Source organism: Netta rufina (assembly GCF_964035555.1).
Source record: "Netta rufina genome assembly, chromosome: 11".
In the NCBI taxonomy this organism is placed as follows: domain Eukaryota; kingdom Metazoa; phylum Chordata; class Aves; order Anseriformes; family Anatidae; genus Netta; species Netta rufina.
In genome coordinates, this window is record NC_140134.1 from 19,075,617 (window position 1) to 19,102,023 (window position 26,407).

Below are 26,407 nucleotides of genomic sequence, written 5' to 3' on the forward strand. Positions count from 1 at the left end.
ACTAAGACCTGGGGTGCTCTAAGACACCTGTTACAAAAGGGTTAGACACAAGCCAACCCCTGACAGCACGACCTGGCTTAAAGGGTCCGTTGCCAGGTGCTGCTCCTGCACACCCCAGCTCCTCTGGGACTGCTGCTCAGCTGTGCTGCACAGCAGGTTGTGGTAACAATACTGCCCCCCCAAAAAAATCACTCACACAAAAACCCACACATAGTCTGGGGTGGGTAAGCACCCCTTGTGCTTTTATTTCACTTTCCTTTATTTAAAAATGTAGTAATTAATTACCCTTCTCCCCAACCATGAGAGATACTTTTTCCTTCACAGAAGAAAATACAAGGTTTGTTTTTTTTCAGTACAAGATACATAATGTGCCTTGTCCCCTCGGGCTGGCCTGAGCCTTTTTTTGAAGGTTGCAGGAAGCCTGGGGTACTGGATTAACACCACGCGGTTCTGCTTGGTTTGTGTAATGGTCCTTGCCCCTTAGCGTTTGTTCTAAGCAAAAAAAAAAGTTAAAAAAAAAAAAAGTTCTCAGGCTGCTCTTCCTCAGGCCAGGAACAGATTGCCTGTGCACACCACCAGCTTGTGGTGCAGCACTCACCCAGCCTTGCTTTTGCTCACAGAGCTTTAAAAGCAACAGAAAAGGCTTTCAAACCTACACACCACAGGCCCACCACCACTCCACAGCACTGCCTGGATGCCTGCTGCCATGCTGAAGCAGTTGCTCAGGATCAGCTGAACCCTGACACACGCAAGGATTCTGCCAGGAGCTCTGCCTGCAAGACAGCAGCCCTCACGCTGCCTCTGAAGGGTTTCCTGCAGGAGAAAAGCTCGTGAGTCACCCCCAGTGTCCTTGTGCTGTGGCGCACCTCAGCTAATCCCCTCAAAGCCTTGGCTTTAAGGGTAGGTACACCAGGACTGCCCCTCTGCAGGAGAGAAAAACAATTCAGCAAAAAAAAAGTGTCCCCACTTCTACTCTAAGCAAAAAGTATTTTCTTATAACACAAACAGCCGCCAGCTTTCCCGTCACACTAATACTGCACTCTGTGTCACAGCAGTAAAGGGCTCAGCTTCTTCAGCAAGGCCATTCGTAAGAAATACCTGCAGCAAACAGGAGTGATTGCTTTAAAATACTTCCCCTCAACAGAGTTCACAAGTGTTAAGCCAGCTGCCTCTTCATCATTACAAGCAACAAAGCATCCTTATTCTTCCATAAAACCACATCACCTCAGGTTCAGTCGAGTTCAGGACTACACTGTCAGCTACTTTAAAAAAGAAATTAAAAAAAATCTCTGTACTGTTATCCCCCCGATTGCACTCGTGGCAGAGTCACAGGCTTATGGGCCTCAGTGCTGGGAGGAGGGGCTGTGTTTGGCTGCACCTCCCCCTTAGGATTTTTTTCTACCTCTGAGCTTTGTAGTGGTTTCCCTTCCAATCCATCTGCTGAGATGTTTGAGGTTAGTGTTGTGTTGGAGGTATGGGCTGCGTGGCCATTCTCTTGGGTTTTAAAATAGATGATGTAAAATACCGGCAGGACGATCCCTATCAGGAGCATCACGAACACTGCGTTCCACCACTGGATCCCCCAGTCCGCACCAGTGCTGGGCTCCCGCTTCCCCGACTCACAGAGCGGCCTCTCCAGCGCCTCCGTGCAGTACTCGGCGTTCAGCTGGACCTCCGCCCGCACGGCCTCCTGGATGCTCCGGTCGATCCCCTTGAAGTAGTCGCTCAGGTGGCTGCCCTCAGAGCCGTCGGCACCAGCCTCGGGCTCTGGAAGGTCCACGAGCGTCACGCCGCTGGGGCTGCACGGGGCTGGGGCCGGCCTCAGCTCCTGGCTGCTCTCGGTCAGCAGCCCGTGGGGCTTCACCGGGATCTTGATGGACTTCAGCGCGTACAGGTCCTGCTCCCTGATGAAGTTGTTGACGCGTTTGATATCCGCCACCTGCAGCAGCCAAAGAGGACACCGGGATTAGTTCAGACGACCCAACCAACCTGTTGCCGGCACTGAAACAGGAACTGGCTACAAAACCAGGCTGCGAGCACCAGCCTGAGGTGAAAACAAACCCTGGCTGCAAGTGGCTTAGTGCAGTGCGGAGCCTTTCCTGCCTGCTCTGCGACGCTGGGGACACCTGAACAGGGGGTGGTTAACCCAGGGCCTGGTCTGGTGCCCCTGAAGCCAAGGGAACCCTCAGCTGCGGGGTCAGATGCCTGGCAGCTTGCCCCTGCCTAACATCAGGAATTAAACCCTTCAATGTTAATTTGTTAGGCACTAACAAGCTGACACAAAGCATCCTAACTGAGGTGATGCTTCAGTGTTTTGTTTTGTTCCATCCAGAACCGATCACTGGGACAGTGAATGTTCCCCGCAGCGTCTGCAGCCGAGCGCTGCGATGCTGTGCTGGAGCCCCAGGAATGGGAAGGGGAGCAGCAATCACAGCACACCAACAAAGCTGATGGGAAGAACGCAAGAGCACAAGGCTGCGCAAGCCATTTAGGCCATTTTTTGTACTCATTTTTGGCTGCAGCAAGCTCCTCTTGTCCCAGCTAAAAACAATGCCAAAGCCAGGCCCAGACTATAAATGGTCAAGAGTGAAAAGGAGAAGTTTCAAGTGCCTCGCATCTCTGCCAAGTTGTCTACAGCACACACAGAACTAACTACTCCTTGCACTGCCTCAGTGCCCCTGCCCCAAATAGGCCCTGATAACAAACCAACTCCCTGGGATTTCAGAAAAGCTCATCCTGGACTTTTTGAACGGTCACGGACTTGTGCACTTACAGATCTCAGTGCCCTTACAGGGGCTGCTTAACTGTGCAAGTAACCCAAGATACACCCACACTGTACCATGTCAGGGCCAGCAGATACACACACGGACACACGGATCTCCAGCAATGAGGAATTCTCTCTCTAGTTAAACCAGGACAGGTCAGAAGTGTGCGTTCTGGAAGCAGGGCCAGTAGGATGTTCCTCCTGCTGGAGAACATGGCCACCCCAGCCCCCATCAGCCCCCCAACCCCACCAGATGAGCAATTGGGCTCTGAAAGTGCTGCGGACAGACGGGGATGGCAGAGGCAGGACCAAGCCCTCCGTTATGTTACATTACGGGGCACACTGGGATGGTTCCTGACATAAATCAGGAGTTGTTCAGAATCCTCGGAGTTCATGGACTGCCATGATTTGGTGTAAGTGGCAATAACCATGCAGCTGCTGGTGCTGAAAGAGGAGCATATCCCCACTACAAAGTCATCTGCTGTGGCTCTGAGGTCTCATTGTTCTACTGGTTCCAGCCAAAGCCCGCTCAAGCCCCACCAGGCTCTTCCTCACAAGCATCAGCTCGGCAGTGGAGCCCAGGAGGGCTTTTTTGTTTTGGTTTTGTTTCTAAGGGAATGGAGGAATTGCAACAATTCCTCCCCTCCCAAGCCCTCTTGCTTCAGCTGCACCTCACAGCTGTTGTTAAGCAAGACAGGCTGCAACAGCACTGCAGCCGTTCAGCCAGTTCTGCCATTACCCCCAACCAGGTCACTGTCCAACTGTTTGCATCATGGAACTTTTTAATCACAGTCTCACTGGCAGATGAAGGAGGCTCTAAATACACAGCTTTAACTGCTAACCAATGGGGTATTTCTGATGTTCAGATCAGGTAATTAAAGTTCCCAAGAGTTTTTCCCATAAAGCTCACCCCTTTGGAACAGAGCTGATGTTTTTTAGTCTGTTCCAACTCCAGAGAAAGCTCCCTGTGCCCGTGCACTCTTGATGGCCGAACTGCTCAGGCTTCTGGATGCTGCAGGGAACAACCAAACCCACACCCCGGACAGCACAGGGGCTCTGCGGTTGGGACTTTGGCTTCTCTGCTCCTCTACGCCCACCCCTGCAGCCTGCCCGGCCACCGACCGCTCCCCACACGGGCAGCGCTGGTTACCAGGAGGCTCGGGGACCCCCCCCCCATCGCCCATCTCTCACCTGGCAGCCGTACTGCAGGGCCAGCTTGTTCAGGCTGTCGCCCTCCGCCACCTCGCGCTGCAGCAGCACCACGGCCCCCGCCCGGCCGCGGGGAGCCCCTCGGGGCCTCTGCTCCCCGCCGCGGGGCCGCAGCTGCCCGGCTCGGGGCCGCTCCTCAGGGCCGGGGCCGGGGCCGGGCCCGGCGCGGGGCTGGCGGCCGGGCGGGCTGCGGGCGGCCTCCATCGGCCTCGGCACCTGCGGCAGGGCCGGGCTGGGTGCGGGGCCGGGTTCTGTACCGAATCGCCTCACGGGGCGGTCGCAGCCCGCTCACAGCCCGGTCACAGCCGCACCGGCGGCGCCCCGCACCCCCCACACCTGAAATCGCCTCAGCGCCGCCGCCCGCCGGGACGGCCCCGCCAGGGCTCCCCTGAGCGCCCCTCAGCGCCGCGCACCTCAACCTACCGCCCCTCTGCCCTTCCCTCCCTCCCATTGGCTCGCAGCGCCGGGAGGCGGGACCTCAGAGCCAGCCGGCCAATGGGAGGAGGCGGAGCAGAGAGGCAGCGAGTTAGGTTGAGCGCTGGAACGTGGCCGGCGGGAGGGCGCCGCGGCTCTGCCTCCAGGGACAGCGCCCCCTGGCGGGAGGCCCCGGCGCTGACGGAGGCGCTGTGGTGAGGCGGGGCAATGAGAAGCCATCCCCTCAGTGCTGCCCGGCCCCTTCAGCCCGCCGGGCCTTCAAACTACCTAATTTTACCTCAAAATATCATACCTGTTCTCATCTCATTAAGAATCCTGCTCCTAGCAGAGTGGGGTTATTCCACTATGAGTTAATTCACACAACAAAGATTTATTTTCCTGAAGAAAAAGCACCATGACGGGAGGCTTTCCAAAACATCTTAGAGAATTATCTGCCGTTTCCAGGCTTTTTCAGTGTGAGCGTCCTCCACTGAGCTTTCTGTTTGTAACCGCTCAGGTTCAGCCTCGTGTCACTCCCAAGCAGCTTTTGCTGGCTCCCCAGCCTTTTCTGAGCCATTGCAGCTCACGCAGGACAGCCCAACCCCACAACGCAGAGCAGCACGGCCCTTCTGCACTGCTGAAGCTGAATTTATGCAAACTGTGGTCAATATGGAGAGCACAATTGTTCTTACCAAGAAACAACTGCCTGTTTTGTAGGAGAGATGATGTTGGCTCCAGGCCAGCTGGATGGGGGATGTCGTCATGCCCAAGCATTAGGATGTTTTTGTTGTCCACAGATATATTGTGAGAGCTGCAAAGCCACGAACAACTGAAGCCTGTCCGAGAGCTGAATGCTTTTGTCATTATACACATTTAACCAACACAATTGTCATATGTCCCCTGAATTCCAGAAAGAAATCCTCCTACTCCTGATTTATGTCAATGCAGAGGGCAACAGAACTGAAAAGTCTTTCCCTTAATCCCAAGTGGCAGTGTCTGTGATGCTGGGCACCAGCCAACATTCACATGGACGCAAATTCCTTCCTGGGAAATGTCACGGTTAATGTCATTCTGATAAAGAATCACAACTTCAGTGAAGGTCTTGGTTCTGGCTTTTCCAGAAGAGCATGAACTGGAATAAGGTTCTCTCCTTTCTTGTCCCTGTGACTCCTTCAAGCTCTTTTTGCTCAGACCCAGAGTTGCTGTTCTCTTCCTCACTTCTGCTTTGTTTTTTTGCAGGCTCCCTTCAGAAGTGTTTTCATTTCACACATATTCCTTGTGTATTTCTTTGTTTCTCTTTAGGCAGCCTTCTGTGCTTTGCAATCAAATCTATTATTTGGATTCCAGGTCACTCAGTGATAGTCTGAGTTCTGCACTTGGGAAAACTAGTAACTTAACATACAACTTGGAGAAAGCAGCCCCAGTTTTTTGTATTGCTATTCAATTAATTCACTCGTCCACAGATTGGGCTGTTTCACACATCCACACACACTTTGCACATTGGTGCTACCTGATGTTTGGGCTACAGCTGCTCAGGTTGGCATCTGACGGTTTCCAACAGCCCAGCACTAGTAGGAGTGAAAATTGCAATTCATAAATCACCAGAGCCACCATTAATTGTGACCTGACCCATGATTTAGGATTAATAAAAGCAAGACAGAGTTAAATCATTCACCAATTTCCTCTGCCACGTGCTATTAACAAGAAAAATGTAGAATGAAGAGCAGTCAATAAAAGATGGAGGAAGAACCCTCACAAATACTCAACTACAGCCCTGACGCCACGTACAGCACAAGCTGAAGAAATACTTTAGCATCCACTTCTTAATTTCAACCAGTTATTCCCGTTTAGTTTAGCATCTATAGGGGAAGACCGTAATACAGCACTGTGAGGCAAGAGGAATCTACTGATATTTGTGATACCACTGAATTATATATGTGTGTATATATATAACAATAAGTATTCCTTTCTATCTTTATTTTGATGTTTCCTATTGGGAGACTGGGAACACAGCTGTAGCTAACTGCATCCATATTCAGGACATCACATTATAAAAATTATGAAGCCTCTATTGCAAATAATTTACAAATGTTAGGCTTTGCTCTGGTTTTGGACTTACGTAGCACAACTGATTTCAATGAAGATACCCCCTGTGTTAAAGACAGAAGCACGAGCCAAATACAACGAAATGATACTCTCCCTGGTGTCTGGCGTGACTAAGCTTATGTGGGAACTATGTACACATGATTGAATTATAAACACAGCAACAAGTTTAAAAACTAGGTACACTAGGCACACAATGCCAGGAAGAAAACCTCAGTGAAATTAAATTCATTATAGGTGTATACTTAATATAGTTAATTGAGCTATGGAGGTTACTCTGAGTGCATGTTTGGCACTGTAACACCTTGCCTCTTTCCATGGTGTCTCCTGTTGGAAGCTCTTGTCTAGCTCAGCAGGTTCCAAACTCAGCCACGGGCAACTCCATGCAAGAGCACTACTCCTGCTGTTGTCTGACCTTGAAAAGTATTGGGCTGAAACTTGGCAGCCTCAGGAACGAGCTGACGGGTTAGGTGGTGGCATCTGGAAAGAAGCACAAAGTCCGTGTCTCCCCTCTGTAACATAACAGAAATTATATTAAGGACACAGATTCATCGACTCATCTCCAGCTCAGACAACAAATGACTCTCACCTACAAGGACTACATTTGCAACTCTCTCACATACACTGGGACTGAGGATTGAGGCTTTCATCTTGGGAACCACACTGCAGATCTGAACAGCACTGCCGTCTCCTGGAGGAGATAATATGTCTTTGCTCAGAGATCTAGTTCTGGGCTTGGCTTCTATCAAGCAGCACCATTTGGCAGGGGCTGCCTGGTTTATGTGATAGCAGAGACTGAATTACTTAAGAAAAACAGAGACTTACTCGTTATATAAAAACAAATGACAAATTAAAAGTGGTTTTAATTTTGCAGTTCATATTTTCTTGGGATTGTGCCAAATCCTGGAGCCCATACTCCACACCCTGTCCTTCTGGAGGAATTTGGCTAGGGGAAGCACTGTAAGATTTGTTCCCTTTCCTCTCCTTTACTCTTAAAATCCTGAGTACTAGTAAAATCCCTCCCCCTCGCCCCCCTTCCTGCAACTGGTAAATTGTGAAGAACAGGAATGTTCCTGGGAAGAAACCCAGGCTGAATCGCATTCAGAACAAGTCAAAGATTTCTTGCATAGCTGAAGCATGTGTTTGCAATCCCCAACTGCTGGAGCACGTAAGCCCTGCCAGCGTATGTTTTCCCTTCAGATGTTCTCAGAGAGCTCTAAGCAGTGTCTAGGGCACCCTGTGGACAACATTTTGCGCAGGCATTGCTCCCTTTGCCCAAGCTGTTAATAGTGTCAAGGCCAAAAAGGTTCTCAGTGAAGGTACAGCAAACAGGCAGCAGCACTTCTCCAGGACCCTGCGTTAGTGATGGTCAGAGCCATCGGTCTGCATGACCCTGAGCCACAAACCGGCTCCATTTGGGCCAGTCAGTTTGGCTGCTGGCACCAACCTATCACCCCAGGCTTCAGGCAGCTTCTAGGGCTAATGAACTCTGGTGTAATTAGAATGTAGAGCCCCAACAAAGTACTGCCCAGCACAGAAAGAAAAAAAAATAATTGAAAACATAACGAATGGCCAAAAGGTAAATTATAACTGTTGGGAAGCGACAGCTAGCCAGTAGATACATCCTGTTCTCCCTTCTGCCCGAGAGCTGCCACTGATCTAGAGGGGATTTAAATCTTCCACTCAGTGATTCAAAACGGGAACGTGACGTGGCCAAGGAGGATGGGAGCTGGGGACCGAGACACTGGTTGGAAAAACACTGCTTCAGCATATTTGTGAGGAAACTTTTGTCCTTGGCACCACGCAGCGTGCAGTACATTACAGGAGCACAAAGTGAGTCCTTGCTCAAGCTGGTGCTGATAGTGGGGAAAGGCAGGTTGATGAAAGCATCACTTGTCTTTCCAATGACCTTATCATGTGAGCTGAGCTTGCCAAGAGCTGTCTCGCTCTGTGCTCCTCATGGTCCGAGCCAACAAGCCTGAACACACTGTGCTGATACCTGATATTGCTCAGCATTGCATGGCAGTCTCCAATCATCACACACACATCCTCGCAGAATGGGCTGATGACTTTTCTGTGCTTTTCTGCAAGTCACGTGCATCCTTCCTATCTCCAGCTTGTCTCACTTCCAAACATGTCCAGTTCCACTCTGCAGTTTCTTGAATGTAAGGTGCCCCAGGGAAGGCCCTGAGCTTGCAGGAGGAACAGAGAACACAGAAAGGTCTTTCAGTGCATGATCTTTGACCTCAGTACATGAGTGGCTGTGCTGTGCTTAGCTTGGCTCTCCATGCTCCCCAGTAGGGTTCCCACCTCTTTACTGGTGCACTGCAACAGCAGTAAGCAAGTGACACGGGGTGGAGGGGGCAGCAGCAGGCCTTGCTTTCTTGTCAAACTCACAGGAACTTGAGGTTTTGGTGCCTTCCAAGGTCTTGTGGTACTGAGGTGTCCCAAGATTTGAGGGTCACTGCGCTGGGCACAAGCCCAAAGCGACCGCTACAGCTGATGGTGCTATGGGAAAAGCATGTCCTAGGAGAGAGGATCTTTGTGGCCTCAAAGGACAGGTCGTCAGCACTGAAACCTGTGCTTTTGTCACCGTGCCTGGTCTTTCTCCAGTTCCTGCAGTCCCTGCCCAAGCAGTTTGTGCTTGTGTTACAAAGAACACACAACTGGCAGACCACAAGAACATTGTCTGCAACAGCAAATATGGCCAGAACGAAAATGCCAGGGCTTAGTTCAGACCCTACTGCTCACCACTGTACCAGCCTTGCTGAGCCTGCTGAGCAGGCAGGATGGAGTCTAGCTTATGACTTTCAGTGAGCTGACATGAAAATAAATGCTCTTAGTTGACTGCACCAGGAAGAAAGATGTAGGGTTCATCTGATACCATTTATTCTGAATGTTCAGATAATGGCGAAAAGGCTTGATCTTGGCAGAGGTGTTAAAAGTTTTGTTTTCAAAGTAGGAGCACTGAGGTCAGGGATTAGCCCTAAATCACACAGCAGGGCTCTGGGATTTTTCAGACAGGAATATTTCAAAGGCAGGATGTCTTCTTCACTGCTCTATGTGAGCAAAATTTCAGGAGCTGCTTGTGCAAAGGATTTGCCTGGTCCTTCACATCAGCACTGCCCATCGTGGTGTCTGAGTGGTATGGGCCCAAGCTAATGCTGGAAATGGCAAGAAAGTAAAAAATAAACAGCAAAAGCCAGCCCAGACACCAAAAATGATGGATGGATTAGAATGAGGGATGGGAAACAAAACAGCCCTGTTCCACATGAGTAATTAAAAAAAAAAAAAAAGATAAAATCAGATAAGTGCCCAGATAGGAAAAGCATTTTCTGTAACCGAGGCTGTTACTTTAATTGGAAAGTGCTGTTAACACAACTGCCTGATGGAGGCAAGTGCAATAGCACAGCAGGGCTGTTGCAGATCTGCAAGTAAACAGCCAAATTGCATCTCTCAGCTTCAATCTGTGAATATCTGAAGCCAAAAGAACAGCTTTAAATTTAAAACTTCTGTTGGAGCTCATGCTTCAATTGGGCTTTGTGCCAGGACATGCAAAGACTTAGGGCATTAAGAGTCTTGTGTAGAAGAAAAGACAGTGGGGAGTCATTTGAGCTGGCTAGTAATGCACTGAGCTATAGCAGGATCTGCCTTCATTCCCTTTAAACCAACTTGTGGGAGGAAAATTGTGAAAACTAAGATTTTATCACTTGTAACTGTTACACGGCAAAAGCTAGGGCTAAGCATGGCCCTGGCTGATCCAACTCCTGAGTCCTGCACACAGAACAAAAGGGTCCCAGCCCCAAGCTGGCTCTGCCCTTTCATTAACGGGGTAGTGAAGAAGCCCCTGAAGATGCCAGAAACTGTATACAAAGCACCATTAAAGACATCCAAGGAGCTGCTCTGTTGGCTGTTGTCTTCTGTTCACTTTGAACCATAATCTCAGGGAATTCTTGTTTTGCCCAAGAGCTCGAAGTGCCTAATAAAGCTGCAGCCACGCAATGCCGTGATGGTACCCCTGCTATTCCCTGAGTTACAGGGAAGCAAACTGATTCACCCAGGGCCGCACAACGTGTTGGCACGTCAGCACAGCCTGAATCCCAGCTCTGGGAATTGGGGGTAGGCAAGCATTAAGCAATGAAAGATGTGTCCGCCTGTCTGTAACGATCTGGTAATGCTGCGATTTCAAACTGTGAACAGTAGCAAAGGAACACAAACACTACCAGCATGACCACCAGGTACCAAACAAAGCACAAGAAGCCAGGTCAGCTTCTTGTAGAGGAAAGGAGGAAGAGCTGAACGATGCCTTTTGCTGTGGGCTGTGTCTCTGCTGGTTAACGCTGCAGCTCTCTGGGTCTTTGCACAGGCAGGGCTTAGATGGACAGGCTGAGAATAATTACCAGGAGTCAGTGCAATCCTTCCCTGGGACTCTTCACTGCCAGAAGCTGCTCTACAATATTCCCAGCTGCTTCCCTAAGTATCTGACAGATCGGACAAAATTAAAGAAACATGGGCTTTGGGCTTCAAGGCCATTGGGAAGTAACTAATCGGGCTCCCAGCTGAGCCAAATGCAAGGAAGAACATCGTTAGCAATAAATCTTCTCTAATTGGAGCCAAGGAACGGATGTTTTCTTACGGGAAAACCTTCCCCTCTCCTCTGGGCCACACTGCCCATGAGGAGAGTGACCTCAGTGGGCAGTGGAGGACTTTTATTGTGAGTGCCAGGGACCTACCTTCTCAAGCAATAGAAGAAAATGCCACTGCAAAAGCTTCACAGATGGGAAGGAAAAAGAAAAAATAAACAACAACAACAACAAAAGCCACTAAAATACCATAGCTCTTGTTCTGGTATAGGGTTCAGGTCCAAAGGGGGAGGGAGGTGTCTCCACTTGTTTTGAGGCAAGTGCTAGGAAAGTCTCCTTAAAGCCAAATGCTGATCTTTCTTTTCAAGGAACAATCCCAGGGAACAGGTCAAAGACAAGGCAGTTGCCAGCTGCAGGTACAGCTCCTATCTCACCTGTAAGCTCCCAGCTCACCTGTAACCTTTCTGTGCACCAGCCAGCAGCCCTCTTTGCAGAGCTGCAGGCTGAGCGCTGCCCCACAGCCAACCTCCAGCCCCAGAGCAGTGCCTAGGCAGCCAGAGGGTTGGCTGAAGGCCTCGGGGACAGAGCTGGCCCCCTGCAGCTGCAGCCCCTTGCATTTTGCATGCCCACACAGGTGGTGGGTTGGCAGTCTAGGGAGCAGCAGAGGTGAGGACCAGGCTATGTTTACAGATGGGGCTCACTGTGTAGACACCAACCTTGCACTGAAGACTTTCTAGGTCCGGGGCCCAGATGCAGGCAGGGAGTTTCACCGCGGTCTCCTCCACAAAAGTCAGAGAGGAGTTGGTTTCTGGGTCATGCTCATGAGATTATCAACATCATGCGTGAGTGAGCAGGTTCATGATGGTGACAGTGCTTGACCATCAAATCTGCCGGGACCCTGTGCCCTTCTCTTTTGATATTGTCCCTCCTGGAGTGCTGAAATCAGAACAAGAATAAGGGGAGTGAAAAAAGGAGTGGAAAGAGAACTACTGTAAGAATTAAAGTGACAACAGCAATAAAATGAATACCACACAGAACGAGGCAGCAGTGGGTCAGGTAAACACCCCACTTGCCTCATTCATTAAAATTCAAAACACAAACATCCTGCAGTCTTGCTGAAAGTGACTTGCTGTCCCCTTATCTCATTGTTATGTGCAACCCAAAGCCTGTGTAAGCAGCTACAGTGAATTAACACCAGGAAAAGTAACTGGACTGAGTTTACTAATGGAAAAAAAAACATCACAGGCATGTTGTTAAGAAAGAATGAGAACTACTTCTGTTTATTTGGATTCATCTTGTTTGATTGTGCATGCCCTAGGAAACTTGAGAGCTGGTGGGGATCACACGATCAAAGAAAATAGAAGAGCAACAAGCTGATAGTGTAAAATTCATGCAAACGTTGTGCCAGTCACCGAACCATAAAATAAAGTTGGCTCAGAGGCAATCACTATGTTGAGAAAGGATCTATTGATAAGACACTCTTGGGGAACAGACTCAGAATGATGTGAGAGAGATGGGAAATGGTGCTGCAGAGTTGTGTTTGGAACAAAGTGAATAGGAGAGAATACTGCATAGTTTGTCTTTTTGCTTTGCTTTCCTCCCTATTCTTCCCCACTTACTACTAGGGGAAAGACCATCTTTACCTGCACAAATCTGTGCCTAAAGAGGTGACACTGGGCTGTGCTACTGTACTGGACTACATTTGCTTTGCTTCAAGTTGTTTGGGAAAATCAGAGTAGAACTGTTACCTGTGGATCTCAACATGACCAACATTACCTCGACTTTAAGAACCTGCACTAATAAACTTTTTGTTTGGTAGGGAGGGAAATGTATCGTATTGCTTTCAACTCACCAGAAAATTGCTTGCACCAGATACTCTTTGTGGACATGACAAGGGAATAGGACCAAGTCCCACATGGCCAGAGAAACAAGGTACAGTTGGACAGGAGGAGAAGATGCTCTCAAACACAGCACCTGAAGGAAAGCCAGGGCAGCTTTTTGGTCCAGGAGATAAACCTTCACGCCTTTTTTAATAGACAAGATGCATTTACAGTTGTTTCCAGAAAGGGGCAGTAGAGACCAAACCCACAGGATGAACAGAAAGAGACGTCCTCATCAGGGAGAAATCTAAATAGTGAGAATTGTTTGCAATGGCTTTTTCCTTGGCATAGAAATGCTCCACCATGCGTCCATTCAAATAAAAACAGCAGGGCCAGTACAGGCCGAAATGGGGCTGCCTGGTGTAACACAGTCATTTCAAGTCACTCTGAGGTCGCTTCCTTACCTGCTTTTCAGAGGAGGGCAGTAACCCTGCCAGTGTTTCAAATACAGAGGCTGTATGGGCTGCATCAGTTGGCACGAGGCCTTCTGATGCATCAGAGGAGCACTACATAATGCACTACATAGCACAGCTGAACCAGAGCACCAAAGTTTTCTCTTTCAGGCTCATGATTTCCTATACCATTGCTAACACAATCAGGATTCCATCTGATCTTGAAAGAAAGGAGACGAGAAAAAGAGATGCTTTTAAAATCAAGACTCCCCAAACCTCACGTTGTGACAGTGTGAAGCAGGGAAGCCCATCCTTGCACCACCTTTACAATCTCTTCAGATTCTCTTGAACCACAGAGAGCTAATTCTAGAGCTGACTGAAGTTCTTTACCTGGAGCAAATCCCGTATGTTTTAATTAATTCAAGGCTTTTATCCCAGCCCTGTGCTATTGCTTTATGTCATCCTCTTGCACCATCCATAATCCACAGTGGAGAGGGTGTTTCTGGTGGTGGACATGTCCAGAAACCCCAGTTGTGTGACAACACAAGCAAGCACAAACCATGCAAACCAGTCTCTTCCTTGGAGAGTTTCTAGCCTAAGAATAAGATTTCAAACCAGGAAGGCAAGCAGGGAGCAATGTGAGGTTAGAGACCAGCTGCCTGCAGCAGAGCAGCTGAGGCAGCTTTATCAGGAAACCAAGAACCCATTCGGATCCTGCTCGCAGCACAGCTCAACACACCAGCAGATCTGGCTGCAGACTGAAATCTTGGCTTTCCCTGAAGCCAATGGCAAACATCCCACTGGCTTCAATGGGAGGAGGACTTCATGCCAGATCTCGTGCTTCCCATTCCTTCGCTGTAGCCATGAGAGCAAGCTTTCCTTCCAAGGCTGTGTCTGCAGCTAGGGCCTTCTGGAGCAGGAGAATGGTTCTCCTTACAACCTAACAACTATCAATGGGAAATAAAAGACTTCTTTTTTAACAGAAACGGTGATTGACCCAAAAGAACAACCTGCTTCGAGATAGGGGGCTCTCTGGGCTGAAATGTTTCCTTTAGGTTTTAATGTCTGCCTACAAGGTGCACAACAGCTCAATCACGCAGCTTTTAGCTGTGATGAAATCACAAGGTGGAGAGATGGCATGAGCAGGGTTATGCAGCTGGAAACTCATCTCTCCTGGTCTTAACATCCCTCACTCCATACCTGATCATGTGGCAGTACAAATACAAATAGTGTGACTGACAACAAACAGGCTGAGGGAGACTAAGGCAACCTGTCTCACAGAAACTGTATCCCAGCTGCTTTTATCACAACTGTCAGTGACTATTGGAGGGGGTAAAGAAAGGGGTGCTGGCAGAACTGTGTGCTGACTGCACAGGGCTCTGTGTTTGCTCTGGCACAAAGGGTTACTTAGCTCACTGTGCAGGCTGGAGATGGGAGGTTCTGGTTCGTCTCAGGCTGGCAGACTTGGTATAGCACAGGAGGGATGCATGCCTGGCTGTTGAAACGAGCACCTCGAGATCCCTAAGCTGGCAAGGTCAGGGCTCACATTCCTTACAAACCTTTGCTTTCCTTGGCAATAATCAGGAGTTTTGTTAGGGAAATCCTGGTGGGTGTTTGGTGATCAGTCAGGCGCAGCAGATTCTATTGCTGGAGGGTGTATACAGGACCTCCCATCTTCTAGATGTAGTAAAATGAGTCTGTTTTCTCCAGAAATCCTGGAGTCACCAGCATGGTGCTGATCAGCTGTATTATTTCTTAGGTCACACAGCATGTCTACTGGACAGACTGATATCTGTACAGCTGACTGTTTGCATATCAATCCTAGAGGCAACGGAAATTCTTCAAATCCCATGGCACAAATGCGCACTGCTACAGAAAAGCAGGTGGAGATGTGCCAAGTTACAGTTCCTCAGTTGCTACCCCTGTAACAAATGCCCTGCAAGGAAAACTGGAAAATATTTCATGAAAGAGCAAAGATAACACAAGACTATCTGGCAAAGGCTGGAATTTAATATTAATGGCTTTCCTTTAGTCACTGTATTTCCTGTTCCTAACTTAACCCTCTAAAATCACCAGTGGTCAAAGAAGGGCTATAAACTTTTCCAAATCTAAAAGGCTTTTCCTTGAAAGATCTCAGAGCATTTGGCAAATATTGGGGACTGCTGAGGGCTGGCTGTCCTCTGAGGATGCTGCCCATATACCCAGTGTGCAGAAGCTTATTTGGCTCCTGAAGCCAAACACTGAAATTTAGGCCCCTCTTTGCAGGAATATCTTCCTTCACTGTCTCCCAGTTCATCACAGGAGTCCAGAGAACAAGAGGAACAGAGCTCCCCTTGAATTCACGCTCCAGATTCTGTGTGAGAAAAACCTTCCCCGCAGACAGATGTGTGAGAGATATACAGCACTGATGTGACTGTTACATGGAGACTGCTCACAGCTGTGCATGGCTCAACTGCTGGCATATCTAAACAGCTTCATTCAATAACAGTGTACCAAAATTCAAAATACCAGTGAGCTGGACCAGGCCCCACCTCCCCATCCATCCCTGCCAGTGGGTACTCACCTGGAGAAGCCCAAATATTAGTCAACATGGATATGAGGTGCAGACCGTAGCTCTTCCAAGTCTTGTGATCCCTTGGTGGTCCTTCTGTGCCACCCCCATCTTCCATCAACCTGGCAAAATACCTGAATTATTGAGGTGCTCCACCAAGAGGAATTTAGACTGGAAATATCTCGAGAAAGACGAGTCTCATTAAGGTCTGCAGCCTGCAACAGAGCACGGTGTTGGCTAGGGCAGAGAGCTGGGGAGAGAAGCGTTAGTCATCTCCTGCCTCGTGTTCAGCCCTTTCGGACAGTCTCCTCTCTTGGAAGATGCTCTGTTTTTGCCTGTCTGACTGTTGGCAGAAACTAATGAGCAGGGCTGGTTGAAGATTTTCCATCAAAACAATATTTTTGTTTTGCCAAAAGATACTTTAAAAATTAAGCGGAAAAATTAGGAGAAAGGACTTAGGTTTTGGCTGACATTGTTGGTTAAAAACAATCCCAAACTTAAGATTTTTTAGCCAAAAATGGAAGTATTTGGGGTGAGGCAGGGAAGGAAGGGGGAGGAGCCTGGCAAGTCTTAGAGATACCCTGAAAAACGACTAGAAAGTTTTTACAAATATGAGGATATTTTTGTCATTTTTTTTCCATAGTGAAGGATAGTTCTGTTTTTAGACCCATTCTACAGGGAGGCTGGAAAACAAAAAAACATGCTTTTTTTCTTTTTTATTATATATGCATAAGCACAGGCAGCAATTTGTCTAGAGAGACACTTAAGAAAGACCAAATCTCTCACAGGAGCTGCCCAGGAGCCTATTACCCAACAGCTTCAACTCTTACCGTAAGGGACATCCACACAGCTGATTCTGCTGTGAGTTCATACAGCTGATGGAAAGCCTCAATAAACACCGCAGTTGCCTTGCATACAAATAAATTGAGCCATGGGGACAGACAGGGAAAAGGCACTGCTTGCAAAGGAAGGTGGTGCGCACACAGCTGTTGCAAAACTGTCCCTCCTGACCAGCCCGCCAGCCACAGGCAGTGTTGTTGCTAATAATGGTGCAGAGAGAATGGCACAGAAATACCTGAGAACCCACAGAAAGCTGTTTTTTTTTTCTTTTTTTCTTTTTCTCCTTTAAAATAATTTCTTCAGCAAAACACGACTGGGAAAAGGAAACAGCTAGAATCTTCCTCACCCTCTGGGAAACGTGACTGATGGCAGCATGTCGGGCTTACTCAGCGTCCCCTCCTCAAGGTGTGGTCACAGTCAGCACTGTGAAATGATCTGGGGAAGCTTGAGAGCGATGGAACTGGCGGCTCTGGGGACCTGGCTAACCCAGGACCCCACCACCTCATCACAAACCTGAGCATAATCAGAGGTGGCAGTGCTGAAGCCAACGCAGTGCAAGTGTCACAGAAGGCAAACCAGCTCTGTGAGAAAAAGGAGATGTTATTAGGCAGCGGAGAGCAGGGGAGGCTCAATTTTATAGTGATTTCCTAAGGAATTATACCATGATTCTGGCCAGTATTTATATTTTAGACAACATTTTTTTTTTTTTAAAGACTAATTCAATCTAGATGTGGATTTCATACCTTTTTCTTAATGAGAACAGCACCGGGGGAAGCACGCTTAGAAGTACTGACGTGTCCTGGCAAGGGCTCAGACTGCTGCAGCTCGCCTTGCTGACAGGCCGAGCTTGACTCTCATCCCACGACAGCCCGGGGTTACAGTCCCGGCGACTTCCACCACAAGCAGCTCTGGCTCCCGGCCGCCGAAGTGATAAAAGACTTCTTGTGCGAGCATCTCAGGAGGCAAGTTTGGTGCCAAACAAAGCTGCAGTCTGGTCGGGCCTTTTTGCCATCAGAGACAAAATCAAGGGGAATAAAGGCAGAGCTGGGGAAAGAAATGGAAGCTGCAAAATATTCAAATAATGCCTTTTCCAAGAAAATGAAAAAAAAACAACACCAAAACTAAAACAAGAATGGCTTGTCTGGCTTTGCTGGCCAGGCCCTGGATGCTCTCACCTTCGTGCAGCCTAAAGGTCCTGTTAGAGGATTGCCCTTTTTCACACTCCGAGCAGTTTCCCTACCTGGCTCCACAACAGCTGCAGAAGGATGCTGTGTGCAGCGACCTCAGAGAAAACTGCTGGTGATCTTTTGACAGCCGATGCTTTTTGGGGTAGCGGAGGCAGCCGTACGGATTGGCACGCTACCAGCGCTCTCCTGCTGAACAAATGAATCTTCCCCTCCCTCTGCCAGCCCACGTTTTGAGCAGGAGCCAAGCTCGTGGCTGGATCTTGCCTCTCAGTTGCTGCGAGAGGCATCTCCGAAGTGATGTGCATTTTACCCTTCGCTACTTCCAGTAACAAAAAACGTGTCTGAGGAGAGAAAACCAGAGGGGAATATCCCTTTCCCTTCTCTGCTAGCAAGGTAATGGCAGTGTAGGCTCACTCACTTCATTCAGAAGAAACGGATGTTCATCTCCATGCCTTGCTGCTGCCAATAACCCCAAGGAGCTGCTTTGGGAATCTTCTTTTTCCCCACAACCGCCTGCAGGCTGTAAACTCCTCAGAGAAGGGCCATTTCTTTGCACATGGCCCTCCAGCATCCCCGTCTGGTTGCAGCATCTATGGAAGTGCCACTGCCAAAAGAAGACTGAAACGTTAGAAAAGACCTCAGAAATGAATACCAGCCAGAAAGCAATGAGGAGAGACACAAGGTTACTACAGGAATATTTTTCTTCAGAGTGCTGAGGGAGGAGATTAAATGCACTTGTGCTGGTGAAGGACTGCTCTGTATCAGCAGCAAAAGTAGTGCAGTTTCTGGTGGGTGCAAAGCTTGTGGGACACAAAGCTGAGCCAGAAGGGAAAGGGACAGAGATTGTGCAGGAAGGGCAAGGCCATGAAGTGGGTCCATGGGGAACAGAGGAAGGACAAGACAGGCATCTCAGTTACACTGAGACCATCATAAGCCCGAGGCTCAGGAGGGGCTGGAGACACCGAGGACGCGAGGGCTCACCTGGATCCTGAGTCGTGCCAGGAGCTGGCCCCACACCTGGACGCCCTGTGGGATCTGCCATGTGTGCGGAGCTGCTCCCTCCTGGGACCGAGGGGATGCCGGGGCCTGCGGTGTGACCAGACCCAGCTGGAGGCTCCAGCTCCACCCAGGCAGCAGAGGGATGAAAGGATTAACCGCCCCAACAGGAGCCTTTCACAGCCCAGCGAGAGGAGCTGAGGGAAACCACAGCTTTCCAAAGCCCAGCTGCTTCTTTCCAGCTGAGGCCGAGACCTACCCCGGGCTACGTGGACCCAGCCGGCGTCTCGGCTGTGGTAAAGCACGGGGTGCACACACGAGAGCCCCAGGCATCAGCTGCAGCACTCTGCTCACTGGGAAAGTCTGTCTGAGCATCTGGCAGAGCCAGCAGCTCTGACAAAATAATAACTGTGGTACAGCGCGGCCTCCAGACATTCATCGTGGGGTCTGTCACATGAAAGGGACATGAAAGGAGACGAGGCCATGTGAGACACACGGAGGTCAGCGCTGGAGGCTCCCCGTTTGCTGCTAGGGGCTGTTTGTGGCCCTTCTCTGCTTACACACACTCATTTCAACTCTCCCTGTAAGCAGCCAGCTGTTCCCAGCCGAAGTGAAGATGCTCCAGTCCTCTTTGCCCAAGGCGGTTACGCTGTCGGGAAGTCTCTCTCCAGGCAGACAGGCCCGTTTCTAAAGAGGGTGAAGAGAAGCTGACAAGGAGGACAAATAAAAATGCTCTCTTAGAAAAGAGAACTGGCCTTGTGCATTAGTAGTATTTGAGGAACTCGTCTTCCTGCTGACCTGCCTCCAATTCCAGGTAAACACGAGGTTGCTGAAGGGCAAGTTGTATGGAGAAGCATTACCTGGCACCTTCAGCACTGGTCCAAGCACTCAAAGAAATGTTGCTGAGCTGTGCCCACAGCCTGCCTGTTCCTGGGTGTGCTCACACAGCAAGGTGACCAACCAGGGGTACAAGAAACTCGTCCGCAAGCAGGTTACCAGGGCTTCTTTTGTTACACCATGAGGAAAGTGGGAGTGCATTGACCTGGCATCTGGCTCGGTTCTTCTCTGCCTGCACCCCCCAGCACGCTGTGTTTGTGCCCACACTCCAGTACGAAAAAAACATCTTTTCCAATGGGCCATGTGGCGTAGGGGAAAGCACAAAGTAACACGCAGTTTTCCTCTACCAGCAGCAGAAGGTCCTCTGATAGTAACGCTCTGGGTGATGCACAGATGATGCTGGTGCTCCATTTTTAAGCTTTTTTCGACAGAAATTTCCTTCCAGAGAAAGCAGGGTCCCGCCAGCTTGCTGCGAGAGCTCAAGAGACGGCGAAGGCTGCTGTGTGCACCAGGGCTTGGAGGAGAGTGAAAGAAGCAGGTGGAGCTTGTGGAGGCACAAGTGAGTTCCAAGCAGCTGAGCGGAGATTATGCTTTCCTCGTGGTCCTTTTGTGCCAGAGGACCGGAGCCATCTGACCCCACCTGCCTGAGGTGTCTTAACAAGACAACTGAGATGATGGGCAAGGAGAATGGCTCCAACCCAGCTGGTTTCTTGCTTGGAAGATGGGGTTTAGGGATAAAGGAAAAACAGCAAACTGCTACATGCAGAATAGGCAAACTAAGTACATAAGCCTACCGGATTTATAGACGACATGTTGGCACGTACCAGGAAAATTTCAAGCCAAATGTATGACAGCATTCCTTACACCCCCCCACCCTTTGCCATATCCCACAGCTTAATGTAATGCCTTTTGGCTTCCAAAGGCTTATAGCTATGTTTTATTGTTTAAACAGGTCAACAATTGCAATCATATGTTGACTCCAGGCAATACACAAACACGATGATGTGTTAATGTACAGCAACACTTGGATGGAGTTCCTAAAATTTTGCTGCTGTTAAGAGCCATGTGTATGATGGCAGCTGGACTGGCATCTCCTAGGGCTACCTTGGAGAACCAGGAGCCCTGTCAGTGCTGTGCTATTACCAAGAAGCCAGCGTGAGATCAGCAAATGAACTCTATTTTTAATGTAAGTATAAACACCATTTCTGGAAATCATTTTGGGAGAAGGACTCTCACACCAGCTGCAGAAGCTAGGGCTCCTTTTTAAGGTTGCTTTAGAAAGGTGCTGCTCCCATCTCCAAAAGTGTCCTTTTAACAAGAGTTGAGCTGGAATGGGATATGGATGATAGCATCTTTATAAGGCAGGACGGGAAGGGATGCTACAGGCGTAACTGTGTGCAGTTATTGGAAAAAAACAACAAACATCTTCACCGGGGTGATGGAGGAATGAAGTAGTACAAAGATTCTGGCTGGTGCCTACAACAAACACATCCAAAACACTTGGCACTGAAGTAATTCTGTTTATTTCACACCAGAGCAGTGTGCAGCTAGGTTATGTAGATACCGTTCCAAGGAATGGAATAGTTTAGCTCCAATATAAATTTCCACATGCTCAGCAGCCTTCGTTACCAGGTTGCGCCCGTGGAGCAGCTACCATTAAACACACAGCTAGCTGCCACCTCGCCTCAGCTCCAACACCTATTGAAAGCAACCTCTCCCAAAAGCACTTGCAAAACGTCTCTCCCTCCGCGTGTAAGCTTCAGGCTCCCCGCAGCCTGCTCAGCCATACCCAGCGATACCCCAAACGGAGCCTGGCTCATTTTTTCCAGGCATTTTCTGCTGTTGTGTCACTGACCACAGACCTTGCTAGACAGTAAGCAGGTATTAACATTCCCCGTGCTTTATTTTGCAACCCAGTCGGGACAAGACCCGTAATTTCTTGCTTTGTTAGCACACCAGGAACAAGAGGATGCCCGACTTTTGCTGACAAATGACTTTTTACCCCTACCACAGCTACCAAACAGTTGGCCTAGACTTAACCAATTTTCCCAGTCTCAGTCCAGTATTAGACAGATGCATGATGTACTGCTTACAGCTCCACTCCCTGCTCTTAATTTTCACGTTAGCTGTTTGATTTGCTTTGTTTTTGTTTTTGTTTTTTTTTTAAGTTCGGAAACCTTATTAAAGTTGTTATGGAAAAAATAAATTTATTATTCAACATACTCATTTCTCTTTTTCAAAATGGAATGATCCTCTTTTCTTTTTCTTTTCTTTTCTTTTTTTTTAGGTTTTCATTTACAACTGGTTCCATTCAGTTTGACTGTTTTTATCTTTTCTATTTATAACCAGCACCAAGAAGAAAATTACCATGGATACAGTACATATGCAAATTAACTAATGGAAAAATATATACATTTCACTCTGTAATGAAAAACTTAAATGATATTATTGCCATGGAGGATATATCCCTGTATTATAATAAAATATCAAGCAATAATCGACTGCTAAGATTCTTCTCCACCAACAAAATTAGCACCATACATGAGATAGTGAGAATCTACACTCAATAACACAATTGTGCAACTAGAAATGTACAGTACTTTAGTAACAGTACAGAGTATTGTTTACAATATGGAAATACCACCGCTGTAATCTAAAGAGTGTCAATCTTTTACGAACAACAACTAAAAAAGAATGTATTGGCATAGATACACCGAAACAAACAGCTTTCCTTTCACCAGGATGGAGTAACTGAGGGCAGAGCATAGCTGTAAATTCATAGTAAAGCTCCTATAAAATGATACAAAACAGAAGGGCATGAGTATCCAACAGAATTGAACACTTTTTTTCTTTGTTCTTCTGGTTATTATAAAATGGGAGGGTTGTCACCAGATAAAGCAAGAGAATGTAATAAAATGGAGCTGTGTTGTGCCATCAGTTTGTAATCAAAGTTGGTTTCTTATTATTAAAAAGGTTGATGCACACTAACCTGTGGACTGTGAGAGCAAGTGAGGTGGTTTTCAGTGCTCAGATATTCAGAAGAATTCCTTCTAAATTCATGTTTCCTTAGGTAGGACCCAGAACTCGGGACCAAATGTCCTTCGAAGTCCAGGACGAAGTGTACCGGGACAGGCCTCAAGTCTAAGCAGCCACCATGAATTATTTGCAGAAAAAAATAATTAAAATCCTTCCTCATCTATGCACCTTTCTAGGAGCTCACCCACTGCCTAGACAGGGTGACAGATCAGCACCAGAAGGAAAAATAACCCCTGATATTTGAAAACCGATTCAAACAACTTTGATTCCCGTTAATAACAAACGCACAAACTATTTTTCCAAGAAAACAGAGAAGCCCGGTGGCAAATCCTTCAACAGGCCAACATAAATGTTAGCAATGCCAAAAAAAGATCAGTGAGGGGGTGGCATTTCATCAGGTCAGGCCAATTCACGGGCAAATGTTGCCCATTAAAGGAAAAACTCCAAAGCAAATGAAGGCTGTAGGGAGAGCCAGCTCAGCCACGATGCTGCGAGGTGCCTGTGGTGATGGGGAGGCACAAAGGACAGTCACCACCCCTGTGTTACCGCAGCATATGACAGCAGGCAAGAGGGGAAGCTACTGCTATAAAATATCAATATAAATTAAGTTTTCTGGGCTTTGTCTGCTCTCTTGGAACTTTCGCATTAGCAGTACCTCTACCTATTCATTTGCCTAACCTGACACCATTGTGGTATTGCAAAAACCTTGCATGTCGCCCCTCTCACAACATTTTCCATTGCTTGCTTGCTAAGTAGTTACACAACCTCTGCACTTGGGCTACAGGGTGGGAAGAACAGAAGGAGGTCTGATCCTGACAATCAGATGCCAAAAGAACGTCCAGTATTAACAAAAACAAGTTAGAATCATTTCCCTAATAGAGAAAATCATCTGGGGAACAGGAAAGCAGATCTGTTTGTGACAGGCACTTGGGAGAAAATTGTGTGCAAACGTGGCTTTGTGCATACAGGCAAACCCTTGTTTGCACACATGCTCAATTGCACTCAGAAGCACAGATGCAAATGTGAAGCCCACGCAGGATTAGTCTGTTGATGAATATTAGTTCCCCGTGCTCGAAAAATTTAGCTGTTGATAAAATGCTAACGAGTTATTCCAGTGAGATTCTGCATATTGAAATAAGGAAGAAAAAGTTGCTCGAAAGATACGTTAGGTACTAAGAGTCTTTATCCCTCCTTGCATTGAAAGGAGACAACAGCAACAAAGACAACTTGAGGACAGGTGTGAGCTGCAATTCCGAGCGGCCCAGGGGCTGGGGTAATAGCTGGGCTTAGTTCTGCACTCATCTCCGAGGAATAAAACAGTAACACGCAGTTCTAGAGCGAGTACAAAGCTGCAATTCATCCAAAGGGCTCTGTTTGTATTGTGAAGAGCGAGCTGTAACTTAACCACTGCACAACTGGCCTTAGAGCCTGGCAAGGGAAATGATACGTGCTGGAGTGAGATGTGATAGAGAGACATCGATCTGGAGGACTAACAGAGGGGACAAACTCTGCCCTGGGTAGAGCTCCCGTTTCAAGTCTCGCATACCAGAGAGGAGTTTGGTTTAAAGTGCAGACACATGGAAGAGAATATCATATATGCAGCACTTTCTAAGTGCTCTGATAGCACCAATCCAATAGCACCAAACCTGACAGCACCACAAAATTAAGGCAGAAAGCATTAAAATACAGTGAGAAAAATCCTAACCCTTACTGAAGGCAATAGAAGTCTTGGCCTTAGGGCTTCAACAAGCTCAAGGTTTCATCTTGAATGTCTTATATCGCTTATAGCACTTTTGACTCAAAATGCTATGTAATCTCAGCTGTATAAAAGAGCTAAGAGACAGGAAACACCTGTTCTGCTCTCCAGTCCATCCTTCAAAGGTTGTTCCAAGGCCTGTTTCTGTACCAATGCTATCCAGTTTCACGGTCCTCTTAAAACAAACAAACAAACAACAAAAAAAAACAACAACATCAACACAAAACAATCAATCAAACAACAAAAAAAATTGTCTCATTATCTGATTGCCTTCTAAAAACTGGAGAGAGATTAGACCAAGCGATCCCCCACTAAGCTCTGCTGGATGAAACGATTTCTGGCTTTTTCCACCTTGCTGTGTATGGTTCTTGTGTAAAAAGTACTACCTACTGCTGTTAATAAGCTTCCATTTCATTAAGCTCATAAATTAGGCTTCAAAAAAGAAACTATATTACTTTGGGGAAAAGAGGGAGGATTGTTTTTTAGAATTGGAAAGAAGAGCAGTCCTTAGTTGCTCTAAAAAATATGACTTGGAATGTTGGATATAATTGTACTGAGCTTTCTGTGGGAATTTCAGAGATGTCCATCTTCTGCTATCAGTTTTCACAAGCTTTTTACAGCAAATCCCCTCTTTAAATTAAGCATTTCATTTATGTGTGTCCCTCCAAGTCCCCTCCACAGTGGGATAACTGTTGGGAATTAAAAACATCAGTTGAAAGCCAAGATTAAAAGAGTAAGTAATGTCTCTAACTTTGCTGATTTGTTTTGCCAGAGGCCTTCCTCCATGGAGGCACCCATAACCTTAGTCAACCTTGCAACTCTTGTCCTTTTCTTTAATGGTAGCAAGCCATCCAGTGGCTGGTGATTTAATATATTAAAGTAAAAAGCATTAATGAAAAAGGTAAAGATGTCAAGATATGATAAAATGATTGGCTCCTTGAGATGACTCTTTTCTGCTTTTGGTTTGGTTTGGTTTGTTTTGCTTTTGTGTGTGCTTTTTATGTTTATTTTTAATTTTTTTAAGGTGGATGAGTGGATTACTTTGGTATCCAGTCTGTAGAATTAGTTTCAAGTCTTATTAGGTATGCTTTGGAATCCACCACATTGTAGCAAACTCATGAAGTTCCAGTACTCAGACCTACTAGTCCGTGACTTACATACAAATAGCTGTAATACCCTAAGAAGTAGCACAGGTTCATTAACTCTTCTGCTGCATCTTGTTTGCATAAAAGTCTCTGCAAGTCTGGCAACAGCGTTGATACCACCGCATGTCTTGGCACAGGTTCTTCTCCCGGATCACCCTGCAGTACACTGTCCACTGGTCGCCTGTGCACTTGTACGTGAGAGCAGCTTTGGACAAGAAAAGAAAGGCAAAACTAGCAGATTAGCCAGACAGCAGCATTGCAGGGGTGATCAAAATCCCTGCATACGAAAGAAGAAATCTCAATCTGTCAACACTGGAGACTGGATAATGTTCTTTCTACTGAGATTGCAGGCAATGGATAGAGAGCTCTCAGAAGTGCTTGTTGCAACATTGAAGTTTTTGCAGAGGAGCAAAAGCAAACCTCGTTTGATGGATATAAAGCTAAATTGATAGGTGGGAAAAATAGTAATTCTTAGTGTAATAAAATACAGATGGCCAACAATTAGCTACTGGGAGGGAGGCTGGATGTCAGAAACCCACTCAGATTGACAGAATGTTTGTGCAGGGGGAAAGTAGTCTGAAGACACCATTGCTGAATCTGTTGTCACTATCATTAAAGTGTCACAACTGGTTTTATAAGTAAGTGACAAGAGTAAAAACTGCATGTGATAAAAGTGCATAAATACAGTGAATGCAGTCAAGTTAATACTACTTG

The 26,407-nt window shown here is 47.5% G+C and overlaps 2 protein-coding genes across 14 annotated transcripts in view; both read right to left on the reverse strand.

The window, feature by feature from the left end:
* Nucleotides 1-246: 246 nt before the first annotated feature.
* Nucleotides 247-20,586, reverse strand: LYSMD4 (LysM domain containing 4). Of its 10 annotated transcripts, none has more exons than XR_014618774.1 (8): nt 18,905-20,586; nt 18,342-18,527; nt 17,480-17,737; nt 15,909-16,018; nt 11,790-13,047; nt 8,490-8,682; nt 4,701-7,181; nt 1,812-1,939 (listed from the first exon to the last, which is right to left on the reverse strand). XR_014618774.1 is itself a non-coding variant. In XM_084293761.1 (2 exons), the coding sequence occupies exons 1-2, from the start codon at nt 4,175-4,177 to the stop codon at nt 1,298-1,300; spliced, it is 864 nt and encodes a 287-aa protein (XP_084149887.1). In that variant the 5' UTR covers nt 4,178-4,689; the 3' UTR covers nt 247-1,297. The 10 variants fall into 10 exon arrangements, 1 of the variants encoding a protein (XP_084149887.1); XR_014618777.1 differs by having other exon boundaries at nt 4,701-5,955; nt 6,800-7,181; nt 11,790-12,009; nt 15,909-17,737; XR_014618779.1 differs by having other exon boundaries at nt 11,790-12,009; nt 12,926-13,047; nt 15,909-17,737.
* A 177-nt stretch (nt 20,587-20,763) lies between these two features.
* Nucleotides 20,764-26,407, reverse strand: part of ADAMTS17 (ADAM metallopeptidase with thrombospondin type 1 motif 17) — a 172,973-nt gene continuing 167,329 nt past the window's right edge. For 2 of the 4 annotated variants that reach the window (XM_084293408.1, XM_084293407.1), the window contains one exon: nt 20,764-25,898. In XM_084293408.1, coding sequence (XP_084149534.1) covers nt 25,747-25,898 — 152 coding nt within the window. In that variant the 3' untranslated portion in view covers nt 20,764-25,746. The remainder of the gene's footprint in view (nt 25,899-26,407) is intronic. The other 2 variants (XM_084293409.1, XM_084293410.1) reach the window with 1 other exon arrangement.

Excerpts from the sequence above, each read along its gene's own strand:
- LYSMD4 (XM_084293761.1), bottom strand. The coding sequence starts at position 4,177 with ATGGAGGCCGCCCGCAGCCCGCCCGGCCGCCAGCCCCGCGCCGGGCCC. Across the intron at positions 1,940-3,955 it reads CCCTGCAGTACGGCTGCCAG|GTGGCGGATATCAAACGCGT; the intron begins GTGAGAGATGGG and ends TGGCTGCTGCAG.